Source organism: Chionomys nivalis, chromosome 7 (genome assembly GCF_950005125.1).
Source record: "Chionomys nivalis chromosome 7, mChiNiv1.1, whole genome shotgun sequence".
Classification (NCBI taxonomy): domain Eukaryota; kingdom Metazoa; phylum Chordata; class Mammalia; order Rodentia; family Cricetidae; genus Chionomys; species Chionomys nivalis.
Window position 1 is genome coordinate 59,469,528 of NC_080092.1, and position 17,527 is coordinate 59,487,054.

The 17,527-nt window shown below is 41.7% G+C and overlaps 1 protein-coding gene across 1 annotated transcript in view; it reads right to left on the minus strand.

The window, feature by feature from the left end:
- Nlk (nemo like kinase) overlaps positions 1-16,986 on the minus strand; it is a 126,115-nt gene extending 109,129 nt beyond the window's left edge. Inside the window, exon 1 of the mRNA XM_057776222.1 lies at positions 15,314-16,986. Coding sequence (XP_057632205.1) covers positions 15,314-15,768 — 455 coding nt within the window. The 5' untranslated portion in view covers positions 15,769-16,986. The remainder of the gene's footprint in view (positions 1-15,313) is intronic.
- Between the last annotated feature and the right edge of the window lie 541 nt (positions 16,987-17,527).

Below are 17,527 nucleotides of genomic sequence, written 5' to 3' on the forward strand. Positions count from 1 at the left end.
CAGCAGCTGCCCTTTCATACACAGTTGTAGTTTAACCTACAGAATGACGCGACAGTCACGCCTAATCATTAGCTAATGTTGTAGACTGAAAAAGTTATTTCTTAGGGCTTTGTACTATATATAGAAATAATCATTACTCTTTGGGAAACAATGATTCATTTACTGAAACTGAGTTTAACAAAGGAATTATTTGGTATGGATGGAAAAATACAGAGCAGCGAGTTGGGTGACACAAATCACATCAGTAGCAGTTCATGTGACTAGATTAGGGCAATTTACTTTAAAAATTTTAAAAAACTATGCTAAGTTAAACTTTAGCTTTGACCACATAACAGTCTAGATCATGTCCTCTATCCCCAAAGCATGAAAGTCAGGGCCCATATTCTGAAAAAGCTCTCTGACCTCCACAAGAAAGAGCACCCTTGCAGAGTGAGCTATTCCTGCTCGGGTGCTTGGCTCTGACCAGCACGCTTCCATTCTACATGTGATCTGTACTAGATGGCATGCTAAGGGTTAAGAAATCAGAATTCCAAGAGACACAAGCTCTAAGACCCTTGTCTAGAGAAAAGCTTGTCAAACCTACTATGTAACAGTGAGCTGCTGATGCAATGACCAGAAATTTCTTAACATTTTAAGTGTAAATTAACTCAGTCTCAGCCATTTCTGTAGAAAGTCTCAAAGCAGATAAATCCAAAGTCATAAAAGATGATCTAGATAGATGACTGAGTAATCCTTAAGTTTCTGGGGCTTACAGTGTTTTTAAAAAAATAGAGGATGGAGAGATGGATCAGCAGTTGAGAGCACTGGCTGCTCTTCCAGAGGACCCAGGTTCATTTTCTAGCACCCATATGGTGGCTCACAACCACCTGTAACTTCAGTTCCAGGGGATCCAACACCTTCTGCCTTCCTTAGGCACCAGAGACACACACGGTATACAAGCATCATGCAAACATTCATACACATAAATGAATCTTAAAACAAAAGGGGGTATGCATGATACAGCATCCAATAGACATACAAAACTGTTACATTTAACAGGATGTTAAATTGAGATGTTCTCAATTGCTAGCCATCTCTCCAGCCCAGCAGGTCTCAGCCTTCCTAATGCTGTGACCCTTTAATACAGTTCCTCATGCTGTGGTGACCCCCAACCATAAAATTACTTTTGTTGCTACTTCATAACTGTAATTTTGCTACTGTAATGAACTGTAGTGTAAATATCTGTTTCTGATGGTCTTGGGTGACCCCTGTGAAAGGGCCATTCAACCTCCAAGGGGTACAACCTGCAGGCTGAGAATCACTGCTCCAGTCCCTACTACAGTACTTTACCTAGAAGTTTTAGTTCTTGTGACACCAAACCAAACCTCAAGTCACTGGGACACACAAAATCAATAGTGTGTTTTAAATGCCGTCTGTAGGTTTCAGGTATAGTTGTGTTTGCTTTGGTCCAACTTTGCTTTAATACGGGGACCTTATTTTTAAAGGATATTAGCTGGAGAAGTATTACTAATGAGAACAGGGAACAAAGGCTTTGGCTCGCCATTGGCCAGCTATGTGACTGCACAAATCTCAGGAAGCAGGCTGATGTATTCTAAGTATGACTCCTCAAGACATTCCGCTCAGGTCAAACTCAGTGCTGCCCTTGGAGCTGTAGACTATAAACACATTTTTCTTTTGGCTTTTCTGTACTTTTCAAGCCTACAATAAACATTATTACTTTCATAATGCAGAGAGAGAATCAAACAGGCAAAATCTCTCTTTTATTCACTAAAGAAAATTTGTGTCTGGAAAGCAGCCATTCTAAAATCAGAATGACTTTCTTTAAAAACATAACTGAAAAAAAATCTCAAGTGGAGGCACATACATAGCCTGTCAACAAACATTAAAAAGTGCTGGATTGGCACGCTTTCCATAAGTTAGTAAGTTACTTTTACTAAAGTGGACAGTAAGTGACAGCTAATGTTTACATGGTAGCAGGCACAGTTCTAAGCTTTCACTTACTCCTCGATGGCCTACTGTCACTGCACACGCTATTCGATGCATGAAGACTGTGGGGTACAGAGAGAAAACAATGTGCCCACATTCAATGAGGGACAGAGCCAGGACCTAATCAGAGGACAGACACTAAGTCACACTGCCACTGTCCCTCTGTATTTAAATGCTGCCCTCCATTTGTTCTCGACTTTTGTTCTACAAGCTCTTCTACTTTTCCTAAACTCGGGGAAAAAAAGAATATAGGGAGTCTAGGTGAACTTTTACTATTTAAAATTATGATTCATTTCCTATTTCCAAGTCATTGCTTCAAAGCCACAGAGAGTATAATTTAGTTGCCATACATGCCAGTAAATGAACAAAACTGTAACATCTGTGGTTTTGAGCTACAGGATGGACCTGTAGCTCACAGGTAGAGCACATGTGTGACCTTGGATCTATCACCAGCACTGTTAAAGTCTTTGTGTGCACAAAGGCACACGCACAACTAAAACATGAAAGGAACTGAATGGCATTCTTTAGTAACTTTAACACTGAAATATTTTAATAAAGAAAGGTGCCTTATTGATTTTCCAATTTCTTGGAAACAGTCCCTAAAACCAATTGCTGTACTTTTCTAAAATTTCTATTCCATTGAAATGCTTTAATCACATCATCAATTTTTTAAAAACCACATCAATTTTTACTTCCAACTGTGGCTGTAGTACACACTTAACTAAATTCACAATCCCAATTACGATAAAGCAAAAGGCCTGGTAAAACAAATACAAACAGCAACCAATTAAGCAAGGTTAAAAGTTCTCACATTATTCTTAAAGACTAACCCAAGCACACCTGTAAATGCACAGAACCCACATGCTTATTAATTGTTAAGCTTCTAGATTACTTTTAATATGCTTAAATTCCCCCCACATTTGTATTACTAAGCATACAGTTTTGTAGAAATAAAAATGAGAAGAGAGGAAGGGTTGGCAGCAGCGTCCCAGAGAAGCACTTGAGAACTCCACCCTCTGGGTGCTTCTGTACAGTGAGATGATACAGTGAAATAAAGTCACCTGCTTTATTTCAATTTACTTACACAATTTGCAACTCGGTAGCTCTCTGCTATGGAACATTAAGAAAATTAGCATGTAAGAAAAAAATCACCTGCTTATGTAAATTGGAGGATGATTTTTATCCATGCAGACAGAAGGGGGAAAAGCTGCAATCTAGGTCAAATGACTAATTTTATCTATTTGCTCAAATGCCTCATTTCACCTTTCTCTGTAGCTCAAAGCAAGAATTTTAGGTCAAGGAATAGATAAGCAAAAGCTTGCATTGTTTATTCCCCAGTAAGGACTTAGCTGTCTGACACCACTGAGTTCTATATTACTTGAATTGAAGACAAAACTGAGAACCTCATCTAGATAATGAACTACAACACAAAGAAAAGAAAGGAATCAATTGAGATATCTGCTCTAATTGACAGAAAGCAAACATGGCAAGGACTGGGTACCAATGTTACATTCTGCTACTTTAGAAAGCTCCAGATCAAAGGAAAATACCCCCAAGTAACTCAGGACAGACACAACAATTCCTCTACAAAGAACAAGATTCTAGTTTGTCTAAGTCTGACATAAATTGTTACTTCATGTTACCTTATGGGGGGGGGGGGGTCGGTCAGCCCTTCCACCACTTACAACTGACAGCCAGGAAGGTGTGGGTCAGAGTGCTCCAATTTTACACGGTACTAGAGATAAAACCCAGGCTTTGTCCTTGCTAGATAAGCACATTACAAACTGTACTGTATTCTCAGGCTTCATTCTTCCTTTAAACTTTTTAAATAGTTATCTTTAACATCCTATCTCCATTAACAGGGATTGGTACAGACCTGTGTATGAATCCAGGAGGGGCTAAAGACCAGAACTGTGTTGGTCAATGAGGCAAACAGAACATGTGGCTATTAAAAACCTATTCTAGCCGGGCGTTGGTGGCGCACGCCTTTAATCCCAGCACTTGGGAGGCAGAGGCAGGTGGATCTCTGTGAGTTCGAGACCAGCCTGGTCTACAAGAGCTAGTTCCAGGACAGGCTCCAAAACCACAGAGAAACCCTGTCTCGAAAAACCAAAAAAAAAAAAACACCTATTCTAAAAGTGCCTAGTCCAAACTGAAATGTGCTCTAAGTAAATGGATTTTTGTAGTGTTAGTATGAAAACTGTAAACTATATCATCAATAATTTTTAATAGAAATAACAGTATTCTCAATATAATGAGTTAAATAAAACCTATTACTAAAAACAATTTCACCTGTTTCTTTAGCCCTCTTTTCCCACTGTGTCTACATAACGTAAAACCACACTCATAGCTTTCATTATTTTCCTTCTGGGCAGCACTACATTTCACTGAATGCATCCATGAAAACTCCTTCCCTTGCAAAATCACTATGGGAAGTCACAGTCTCTCCCTGCAGCAACCTTAAAGCTGGGCCAAAAATCATTTTCTAAGAAGTCCATCTGCAAATTAGTAAGTCCCTTACCCAAGTTCAGAACTTAACTTAGAAAGCAATGTAAACACACACTATTGCCCCATCATCTTACTTGATGATACACCAAAAACAAAACAAAGCAAAACAAAACAAACCCAAATATTTATTATTAGGTTTTATTTAAAACTTTAAAAACAAGAGCAGGGCCTGATGTTGACAAGTCTATAATACTAACTTCTTGGAAGCTTGAGGCACTAAGACGCGGAGGCAGTGAGCTCAAGGCCAGCCTGGGCGACTTTGTGAGTCGTTGTCTCAGAAATAAAATGTATAAGGAGGGCTTAGAATGTACGTAGCTCAGTGGTAAAACTCATTAAGCATGGACAATGCCCAAGGTTCATTTCCCAATTATGCAAAAAGCAAATTTAAAAACCAGTACTGGCAGCAGAGAGGCTAAGATGGGACACAAGGAGTTTTTAGCCAATCTGGGAGACAATGGTGAGACCCTGTCTTAAGAAAAAAAAATATATATATATTAATAAAAAAGAAAATCATCTCAAATGTTTAAAAAAACAAGCAAATAAAGGCTGGTGGTGCAGGGCTGGAGAGATGGTTCAGCAGTTAAGAGAACCTCCTGCTGTCCTTGAAGAGGACTTGAGTTCAGTTATCAGTAGCTCATAACTGCCTATAACCTCAGCTTCAGAAGGGGCCATCAGCAGGCCCCAACACGTACATACTCTCACACACACAATTAAAAATAAATATTTTTTAAAAGGTTGGTGCGTTTAATGTCTAGTAGAAGAGAAAGGGGAGGGGAAAAGAAAGCAGGGAGAGGGAGAAACTCTTATTTTCACTGTTAGTATTATTATGTTGGGGGCGGGGGCATTGCGCATGCTCCATGGCAGGCCTTTGGATGCCAGAAGACAACTTGTGAGTTCTGGGTACTGACGCAGGTCTTCAGAATCACAAAGTAAATACTTTTACCCACTGAGCTATCTCACTGGTCCCAAAAGAGGAAATCTAAAATCTAAAATCCTGTTTCACTACCATAGCTTCTAACTGCCCAAACAGGAAGGCTTTTCTCTGCTACTGAACATGTACAATTCTCATCAATCAGTCAGTAATAGGAGGGCAAGAACAACTGAATATTTAACATCTGGTCTCAATTGCTCAGCGGTTAAGAGCACTTGTTGCAGCCAGGTAGTAGTGGTTGTGGCGCACACCTTTAATCCCAGGATTTGGGAGGCACAGGTAGGCGGATCTCTATGAGTTCAAGACCAGCCCGGTCTACATCATGAGTTCCAGGACAGCCTAGGGCTACACAGAGAAACCCTGTCTGGAAAAACAAAAAGAAAGAGCACTTGTTGCACTTACAGAGGACCCAAGTTTAGTTCCCTGCACCCATCACAACCATGTTTAATTCCAATTACAGGGAATCTGCCCCACTTCTTGCTTCTCCAGACCAGGCACACATACATACATACATACATACATACATACATACATACATACATACATATGTACATACATGAAAGCAAATATTCATAATTTATTACAACTTGTTTTAAAATCTGATCTCAAAGTTGGATAAGGTGACATTTATCTTACACACACACACACACACACACTTTAGACAGTATCTTACGTACTCACGTACCTCATGCTGGTCTCCAACCTCCAACTATATATATATATTTGAGGATAAGCCTCCTGTTTCTAGCTCCCAAATGCTGGAGATACACAAGCTGTCACACTGACTGCCTTTCTGTGGTTCTGTGCATGCTAGGCAAGGACTCGACCAACTGAGCGTCATCCTAGGCCTTCACTCTTGCTTTATACCTTTGAAACAGTTACCTTTAAACATTTCCATAGTTACCTGTCCTGAAGAAAATTGTTGTGTGGTCACTAGCAGATTTTATTTGCCCACAAATAATGTCACTGTGCTTTTCAAATATTAATGCCATTTTATAAGACTCTTAGGAAACAGGATTTTTATAAACAAGGAAACCAAGGTTCAGAAACTTTTAATAACTTTAGTAGAGTCACAGGATTGTTGATAGCAAAGTCAGAATGAGACTCTATCTTGTCTTCTGGCGAGCTTAGTTTAGTATTCTATTATGTAATTAGCATCAACAAATAAACTTCTCCCAAAGAAAACAGTATCTGTACACAATAAACATCAAGTTTTCTGGCTTATTAAACTACAAACACAAACTTAGGGTCTAAAAAATGTTAGTAACAATAAAGTGTGGCTGATACTTAGAACATTTAAAATCTGGGGCTGGAGAAATGGCTCAGTGGTTACGAGACCTCCCTGACTGCTCTTCCAGAGGACCTGGGTTCAACTCCCAGCACCGCCCCCCCCCCCCGACACACACACAAAATCCCTCAATCTCTGCCTCTCTCTCTCCCTCTCTCTCTCCCCCTCTCTCTTTCACACACACACACACACACAATTTGAGGGAGAAACCAGATACAATCATTCTTTCGAAAGCCATCAATGATCTCTTAATAACTGCAATGGCCTTTTCTCCATGCTAATTTTCCTGGACTTTTAATGTGAACCAACTCTCACCCCTATTCTAACAGCCTCTTACCACACAGGGCTGTCACCCTGGGGAATGCATTTCCTATCTGACTGAACTTTAGTCTGGCCTCCAGCAACTTCTTCCACCACAGCAGAACATACCCCAAGGCTCAGACAGTCCTTAGCAACTCTACCGTTTAATTTAAACGTTCAAAGAATTAAATCTAATCCATCATTCTCTTACTTAAAAACTTTTAAGAGCTGTCATTTACAGGGTTTCAGTCTTTTTTCCTTTCTCAATGCCCCCACAAGAAATTCATTTTATAAACTGGAGAGGGAGGGGCTGCTTCAATTGGTAAAGTATTTGCCATGCAAGCACAAGAACCCGAGTTTAGATCCCCAGAACTCATTTTAATCAGGGTGGTAGCATGAACCTGTAATCCCAAAGCTGTGGAAGCAGAAGCAGGCTCTTAGGGCTTGCTCTTCAGTAAGAGACCCTGTCTCAAAAAATATACAAGACACCCAGTATCAACATCTGGCACGCGTGTGCACGAGCACAACACACAGCAGCAGCAGTAGCAGCAGCAGGAGCACAAAAATAAAAAATTTTAAAAGTTCCTCTAATCATTTCCCTTGTGTGATTTTAATACTATAGATGCCTTGTATGTATATAAGGTACTTTCTTCATGAAAAGATGAAGATTCTTGCCCTATCACCCTTGCCACATCAATAACCTCCACTTCAGCATGACAGTCCAACCTTCTTTGGCTCTAGCTTGCATCTCCTACCACCCAATGTGCAACATTTTCTGCAACCAAGTGGTTTCTTGCATCTGGGCCCATTCACCTACTATCATAAAAACACAACACAAATTTACATAAAGAAACTGCCTATTTGCCAATAAGCAGGCTTTCTTGCATGAATAGCTTACCTTCCACAAGAAGCCCTTCTCTACGCTCTCAATAACATTCAGGGGCTGGCCACCTAGCTTGCTGCATTCATGGCACTAAATTATAACTACCCATTTACAACTTGCTCTCCCTAGCACAGTGACTAGGACACACACAATACACTAGTATTATCAGAAGTGAAAATACTGCATTGTTAAGATTGTTGTTTCAGTTTTATTTTGCTGAACTTTAGTTTTGCTTTTTTTAGATAAGGAATCCTTCTGAGCCCAGGGTAGCCTGGAACTCAGCACTGGTCCAGATTGGCCTTGAATTTACAGTATTCCTTCTGCCTCAGTCTTCTGAGTGGTGGGGTTACAGACAAGAGGTTGAGACATTATGTTCATCTTCCTAACTGGTTTCAGTTACTCTTAGGTAGTTCATAAAACACATTTTTCAAATTACTTAGCTACTATAAACTCCTTCAAGATAAGATCAGGACCTTTAGAAGACAAGCTAATTCCCTGTAGCTCAGGACAACACACCACAAACAGAAATGACAGAAGCAGCTTCAAAGGCTTCCAAAATCAGCCGCAGAACTAAATCCCCTTACTTACTATCTCCTAATAGTGCCAGTTCATAGCAAACAACAACAACAAAAATATGAACTAGTGAGTTCCAAGTACCAAAAACTTTCACTGTCTGACAGTAGATTTAGCTAAACTATCAAAATACAGACGAACCTAGGTGTAAGAAGACATCCTACTGCCCTTGTCAGACATTGCTGCATACACTACTCCCGCTCACACCAGTACAAGGAACTGCTGAAGTTCACTCTCAGAACAGTTGTTCCTTAGAAGTCATCTTTCCTGAGTTTCAGAGTGCTAGAATTCTGCTGCTTTTTCTTGCCCATGCGCTTCTGAACTCCCAATGAAATCTATCATGACTTCTCACAAACTCGAGTGCACTGTCACTGATGCCTCAGGCACTCTTTCCCTTATCCCCAGCAACAACAGGATCACAGTGACAAGCTCTTTTGGTTAGGAAATCATTGTTGATGTGCATTAGATGGCCCAGTTAACAAATAATTCACGGAAGTAGTATGGACGCACAGGGAATCGTAACTAAAACTCAATCTGCCAAGCAGCTTCATTCCACTTACTGGTTAGGAGACAAATGGAACAAATTGCTTTAACCTTGACAATTTCCATCAAATAAAGTAAATCAGCATATTAAGGCAACATACCCTATATGAAGTTGATCCTTAAAATGCTAGTACATCAATAAACCTGATTTTGGTTTTTCAAGATAGGGTTTCTCTGTACAGCTTTGGCTATACTGGAACTCATTCCGCAGATCAGGCTGGCCTTGAACACACAGAGATCTACCTGCCCCTGCCTCCTGGGAATAAAGGCCTGAGCCACCACCACCCAGCTATAAGCCTGATTTAAAAAAAAAAAAAGATTTAAAACAATAAGACAACCGCCACTCGATCATACCACGAAGTCAATAAAAACTTGGACAAGTTCAAGTTATAAAGGAAAGCATTCCAGTAGGCTAGCAGAGATCATTTTACATCAAAGAATAAATTTGATCTTCAGATGTCATGCTTTGCAAGAAAAAAAAAAACCAAAATCTATATTCACACATATTAATGCATTTGACAAACATCTTCCTCTGGCACAGCAATGGAAAGGAGGACTGTATCAGCCCCCAAGCTGGTGCCCAAGAAGACATTTAACTTAGAGATATTGTTGTTTTAGCTGGTCTGAAAGGTAGTTTTTGAAACGTACTTCTTTTTTTCAAAGAAAATGAAAAGTCTTTTTGCCAGACAGTGATGGTGTTGCACACCTTAAATCCCAGCACTTGAGAGATAGAGGCAGAAAGATCTCTGTGAGTTCGAGGTCAGCCTGCTCTACAAAGTAAGCTCCAGGGCAGCCAGGGCTACACAGAGAAACCCTGTCTTGAATAAAACCAGGAAAATAAAAATATGTTTTTCTAAGTTGATATTTAGTAGTATATCATGAAATTAATTTCCAATAATAAAACAACTTTACTCTTTGTTATACTGCAGGGTTTTTTAAAACACAGTATGGACAATCTCCACAGAGTTGAACTCTTAAAATCATTTTGAATGTTACAGACTACAGGCTCTCAATCACCAAAAACAGATACAGTAATATGGGACTGTGTAACTTTTCTCCTCTGACTCTTCTTTGTTTATGATCAAGAACCTGGAGTTTCTAAAACTACGTTTATTTGTAGTTGAATTAACAATATAGATTTCCACACTGCTAGTTTCAGACGGATGCTCTGTTATGTCTACAAGAGCAACCATTTCCTTTTTATGGCGCAGGCTCTGCTTCTTCAAAGCTCTCTGCACAAAGCAGACTCCTCTCTCACACCCCCCAGAACCACAGTGCCTGTTAATCTCAGCTGATAGAAAAGAAATTTCTCGACGCTGCAGATTCTTAACCTAGAAAACAATTAGTAGCAAAATACACTTTTAGTGTACTATTCTGAAGTAACTAAATCAAGGATTTTCCCCAAACATCCCAAAAGCATTCCCCAATTTTTCTAACATTTAATTTCTTATTTACAGAGTAAGAGGACCATAGAAAACACACTTCTAATTTTCACAAGATGAACAAGTTAGGAATCTCTGCCATGCATGAAAGTTTACACTGAATAATTTTTCATTTAATCACACACATCTCCCCACCTCACAGGAAATTTACTTTTCATCTAAACACAAGTACATTTCCGCTAAAGCAACTTAGACAGTGATGACATCCTTCACTTGTTACTTCCCAGCATGTAAATCCACAGTCGTTTCTACAGTGGCTCAGAAGATGACAAGAACACTTGCTAAACTACCCATACTACCTGTTTTGTTGTTGTCTGATTGAGAGAGCACAAGAGTATTTTCTCCTTGGCTCTGAATTCAACCTTCTTTATCTCCTTGGCATGAGTATAACTGAGAGGGACACTGTATGGTAGTTTAAAGTCACGCCTCCTAAAATAATTTCCAGATTGATATCACATGGAAAATCTGACAACCTAGGAAGATTCTTTCAGAACATTAACAAGAGCATTTTGTCCTTTTTTTTTTTTTTAACCAGCAATAACTACAATAGCATACACTAAGGATTTACAGTATACTAGATATATTGGTCTGTAAGGATCACCTCAGGTAACTCCCTACCAATTCTAACATAAGCACTATGATCCCCATTTCACAGATGAGGGACTGAAATAGTAAATTATCAAGATCACAAAGCTTAGCAATAAGTCACTAAGTGTCACCACAGCGATGGTGAAGTTTTGAAATACAGATAAAAGTAACTTGCTAAAGGTATTAAAATAAAAACATTCAAAGCTTCCCAACTACATTTGAAGTACAAAGACAACAGACTGGATGAATCCAAGGATCTTTGATCTTTTAATTAATCAGACAAGTCAAAAGCTAAAACATTAATTTTATAAAGTAGAGGCTTTTCTTGGACTCACTTTTATCAAGGAAGCATGTAGCATTAATCCAATCCATATTTTATGTTGACAGTGTCAAAACTGCCTAGGCTTAGCAGCCCTCAAACTGTTCTCATGTGGTCAGCTTACTCCAATTCTTTAAACTATACACTTTATAAGACCCTAAAAAGCACTTTGTCCCAAAGTTGTCACATTGGTAAAGCATGGTATTTTTCTCTAGCAAAGGGAAACTACAGACAAAGGGATACATTTATATTATCTTTACCAAATGACAAAAATTAGTGTTTGTGTTTTGTTTATGTATTACGAAAACATCCATATGAACACACAGAAGTCCTGACATTTGATAATGCAGGTCGAATTATATATGATGTTTTAAGAGCCAATGAGCAACATCTATCATTGGCTACCCCTGATCACATTACCAGGTAAGCTGGAACCTTTACTCTGAGATAAAACACAGCAGACAGTTGTTAATGAAACCTTAATTGAACTGTCAAAGCACCATCTTTACCAGCAAGCTAATGGGTAACTCACTATTTTTACACAACTGTCCAAGACTGATATGTTATTCTACTAGTAAAATTCAGAAGAAACATAAATCAAGTCAGGGACACTAAATTGTTCAGTAATAAATCTGAATGGTAAAATACTGCATCATTTCTATGACTATTGCTCCCTGGCTGCACTGAAGACTAGTATAAAATACTTATATCCACTTTTTGGCTATTACCTAGTACCCAAAGGTGCATGTCCATAAAAAGAAATGGGGGCAGATATAATTCCCTGTCATAAACTATGCCAGAAAAGTATTCAAAAAATAACTGACTGTTTGAATCTAAGTGAATCTTATGATACCCAGATAATTACATATACAGTACTGGCTTAAATGATGTATTACTAAAAGGATATTTTTATCTTCTGTTTAATTATTTTAGGAAATAATTGTTTCAGGTGCAAAAAGAACTTTTTAAATCAAAATGAAAAAGCCCGTTTTAATAGGGTAAACGGTGAAAACCCTCACCAATTTCAGTACACTACTGGCAATTTACTCTGGTTTGGTTATCCAATCTCTAGTTTTAGCGGTCTTAGGTCACACTGCAGTTAAATTCCAAGTAAGCAATTCAGACAGTAAGTCATCAATATGTAAATATAAAAATAGAAAAGCATTTGCATACTAAAAACACACACCTGGTACTCTTCCCCTTTTTCAAACTAAATTGTATTTCACCTAAAACAGCTAATAAAAACATCCCTGCAAGAACTAGCAAAACCTGACTGTGAAATAAAGACAAATCAAAAAGAAAAAAACCATTTGGATTTAAGAGAAAAAAAAAAACCCAAACCATTCGAGGACACAGCAAGATGGCAGCCACTGACAAACCAAGGAGAGAAGCCTCAGAAGGACCCCAACCTGCTGTCACCTAGATCTTGGATTTCCAGCCTCCAGAACTGAGAGAAATAAATGCCTGTTGTTTACGCCAAAACAAAGAAATCAGTAGATCAATCAATCAACCAACAAAGAAGTCGGTAAGTCAAAAAAGCGGTAAGATGCACCATCCTAGGTGCTAACAGAGAAAAAAATGACTTCTATACCAGGGGGTCTCAACACATGGGTTGCAAACCCTTTGCAGATGGAAGGACGTTTCCACAGAGGTCACCTGAGACCACTGGAAAACAGGCATTTACACAGCAGCAAAGCACAGTTATGAGGTAGCAACAAAACTAATTTTATGGTTGGGGTCACCAGAACATGAGGAACTGTATTAAGGGTCACAGCATTAGGAAGGTTGAGACTCGCTCACTGTTCTAGACTAAACATAGTCTGGTACTTCTGCAATCCCAGCACTCAGAGATAGCAGGATCACACCAAACTTGAGGCCCAGTGCTCTATATAGTTGAGCTGCAGGCCAGTATTGAGACTTTGTATCCAAAAGTTACAAAAAAAAGTACCTTGGTATATAATTCTTATTCTCAAGGAATTTACACTGTATTCAGTAAGGGAAAGCAAACCCAAAACCACAGAAGATGGCCGGGCGGTGGTGGCGCAAGTCTTTAATCCCAGCACTCGGGAGGCAGAGGCAGGCGGATCTCTGAAAGTTCGAGGCCAGCCTAGTCTACAAGAGCTAGTTCCAGACCAGGCTCCAAAGCTACAGAGAAACCCTGTCTCGAAAAACCAAAAAAAAAAAAAAAAAAAAACCCACAGAAGATGGTGTCAGAGGTGTATGTCAAGTTCATGGTGCAAGGGCTAGCCTATGAATCTCCAGGCCGGATTCCTGCCGAGCACTCGTGCATTTTCAGATATGAGCGACTGCTAACACCCACTAGCACGTTTGCCAATGAGAAGCTAGAGCACTCCCTTTCAGTCTTCTTTATTCTTGCCACAAACCTGAAGTTAAAACTTCTACAAGTAATCTGGCCTTTTGACAGAAAGGTAGTGAGTAAATTCTAAAAACCATTTCCCTTTTTGTATTCCTGGTTTTCAGCACGGACACAACCACACCTAGAAAATCCAGATACTTAAAGTTTGTAAAATGGCAAGAGTCAAAGGAGGAACCAATTTTCTCTTGCTCTCCTCCCATCCCCCAGAGTTTGGAAAACCTCAAGGGTTAGGCAAGGAATGGAAGTTCATAGTGAAGTCCCCGGGGAGGGTGCTGTGGAAGAGAAAGAGGAAAGCAGGAACAGGCAGGTCCCTGAACAGGGTGACTGGAAAGGAACCATTATGGCCTACACTCTTTCCCACTAGGAATCCCACAGTCCCTGGAGAAGCAAGAAAGCAGCAATAACCTCCTTGCAGGCTAGCTGAGGAAAAACTGGACTCTGTTTTCTTCATTTTAAAAGAAGAATTAAGAATCAGCTCACTTAGGTGCCAAGACTATAAATTCTGAAATATGAAGATAGCTAGCTATTATGCAAATGATACCTAGCTGAACTTCAGCCTTAAAAACAAAGACAAAAAGAAATTATTTACAGACTAATTTGAAGGAGTTCCTTTTTTTGTGACAAGGACTTTGCTGGACATTAAGAATCTACGTTGGCATGCACTGAAAACAGGAAATCATCTCTCTACACTCAAATTCTTAAGGCTTGGGAGGGAAGAAGAAATCCTCAGTTCAGTCTGTGCTTCACCAACCTTCCTAGGAAGAGCAAATACGCAAAGAGGTTGCATCTAAGAAATCTTCAGACTTTTAAACACACCCGACTACTAGCAAAAGTTCCTACCAGAACAACTGGCCAAAGACTAAAAGCACCCTAAGAGTCAGTGACACCACATCACCACAAATGTGGGCCACGGCATAGCTCCCGTCTACTAACCTCATTTGTGCTGCTCGTGTGTGATGCTATATTTAATGCATTCTTATCAGGTTAAGCTACATACTTCCCAACTTTAGCTTCACGGTTTAAAATAAGCCACTCAAGTGATGATTTAAAAAAAAAAAAAAAAAACTGGTTCAACAATGAAACCTTCAAAAGGCTGAGATCACAAAGTAAGGGATGAAAAGTCATAGTGGGCCAGAAAGTTGATGATACTAAGTATATTCTGCTGGGGACTACCATAAAGAAACCAAGTTGGGGGAGTCAGTTGTTGACGCCTTCTGTAACTGAGCGGCCAATCAAAACTACTGCACATGAGATGACCACGGTCTTTGGAGGAGTATCTAACACACTCACTTACACTACTTTGTAGGAGTATCTTACACTCACTGAGGTTCTTCACAGGCACGTTTAACCAACCGTCTGCAAACGTGTGTCACTCGGGTGACAGGGCTCCACTACCACTTGTCATGACTCAAAAAAGTGCAGGCCCAGAGAGCCAATACACCAGGCCTCATCACCAACGAGGGTGGCTCCTCAAGGGGAGTTGAGCAGCTTGCTCTCCTTTGGTCAAGAGGAAGTAAACCAGGAACCGTGGACTGCCCAGTGAGGACCATGTGGAGCTGTGGTTTTGATACTCACCAGACAACACCAAAGGCTCCATATCCAATAGGTCTATCCGGCTCAATGTCCAGCTGCTGTTGATGATGCGAGTGTTGATGATGGTGCGCCTTCACGGTCGCAGCTGCAGCAGCCTGGACCTGAGCGGGGGCTGCCGCAGCTGGTCCAGGAGCCTGACCCGGTGCCGGCGATGGGAAATATGGCTGTTGTTGCCCAGGGTTTAACATGGCTGCGGCTGCGGCTGCTGCTGCGGCCGCCGCAGCTGCCGAGGACGTGTGCTGCTGCACGGGGTGGACAGCAGCAGCCGAGCCCGGATGAAGGTGGTGCTGAGGGTGGTGGTGGTGGTGAAGGTGAGGAGGAGGAAGGTGTGGAAGATGGTGGTGATGGTGGTGGTGGTGACCTGCTGCTGCTGCAGATGTACCGCCATTATAAGCCGCCATCATTTTTGCGTTGGCTCTTGCGCCACAAAGAGACATTCAAAACAAAAATGCCCTTTGATTGGAAAGCAAACTGGGTCAAGCTGTCATTTGGCCATTTAAAAAAAAATGAAGAAAACCACTCACTCCACCTCAAAAAACATAGAGTGTAACTGGCTTTATGTCTTCATCAGTCAATCCAGAGAAGTTAGAGGATCTTGGGTGTTTGATCTTTCGGGTAAGAGTGTGTGGAAGGGTGTGGGTTGACAAAATAAAAGTTAATAACATAAAATAAGGGGGGGAAGGAAAAGAAAAAGGAAAAAGGGCCCCTTCCCCCCAGGATTCCTGCCACAAGTGGATACTAAAACTCCATTCTTAATGGGGGGGAGGTTCCAACTTTGACTGTGGGAATAAAGGCCAAACCTCCCGAACCCCTGAACTCCACACACGGAAAGGATCTGGTAACACACCACCCTTGGAATCTTGTAAGAGGGTTGGCTCATCTACCCCTTCCATTCCCACATCCTTTTCTAAACACCTCCCACCTCCTCAAAAACACAATTAAAAAAAAAAAATCCCAACCACTCTAATAAATCAAAAAGATGAGGGGAAAATTGTCAGGGAAACCAGCTTCCAGTTCCCCCCCCCTCGAATTCTCAGGCCCTCCTACATCTCCCCCTACTCCTAGTCTGGTTGACCTGTCTGGGGGTGGGGGGTGGGAGGGTGCACCAAACTTTACTGGGCAGAATGAGCCAGGGAAGGAGGTTGGAAGAAGAGAGTGAGGCGAGGAGGCGACAGCCAGGACAGAAGAGGAGAGAGAGAACCCCGGCAAAAGTGAAGGGAAGGAGGTGCAGGGAGGGAATGAAAGAGCGGTGGGCAGCACTCGGACGCCCAGACACAGGGAACCGCCCCGGGAGGAGGTGAGGGTCCCGGGGCCAAAGAATAGGAGCCCCGGGAAGCGGGCGGGGGACGGTCGGAAGCAGGCTGACTCCTGCCCCCGCCGCCGCCGGCTGCTTGTGCTGAGGAGGGTTGGGGGGGAGAGCGGGTGGGTCCCCCGCGCGACGGCCCCTGCAGGGCTCAAGGCTGCTCCGTCTCCCCCCCTCCCCCCCACCCGGCTTCCGTGCCCACGGTCGCTTTCTCCACAGCCGCCGTGCCCGCTTTCTCTTCAGCCGCCGCCTTCTCAGCCGCCAGTGCCGCCGCGGCCGGACTCACCTCCCCTAGCAAAGCCGGATAGAGCGGAGCCAGCGGCGGACACGCGCAACCAGCAGCCGAGGCCCCGCCCCCGCCTCACATTGACCGGCTCCCCTAGCCAATCCACGCCCACCTGTCCGCGACCGCCTCCAATCCCTGGCCGGAAGCTTCAGACAGGCGCACTGTCCGACCAGTGGTAACCAGGTGTGGGTCTCCTGGGGAAATCCCACCCCCGATTCGGGATGGGCAGAAGGCAGACCAATCAAAAGGCAAATCTTGACCTGATAGACAAGGCTGAAAGCCAATTAAAAACCAAAGCTCTCCGTGACTTTTTTTTTTCTTTCGCCGCTCTCCTCTTTTCTTTTTCTTCTTTTATTTTTTTGGCAAGAGCAGGAAGCTGCGTGCTAATCCCGCCTGCAAGATCTAGAAGAGAGGGGCGGAATGAAAAAAACCAATCATGAGCCAGGAACAAAGAACAGAGAAACCAATCCTTAGGTTGAAGACCAAGTGGGATGGAACTGAGTACAGATAGACATATAACTGGACAAATAAGAAGAAAAGATTGACATAGGTCCCGCCTTTCACATGTCCTATTGGGCAGGATTGTGGAGAATTTGCTGTCAGATCG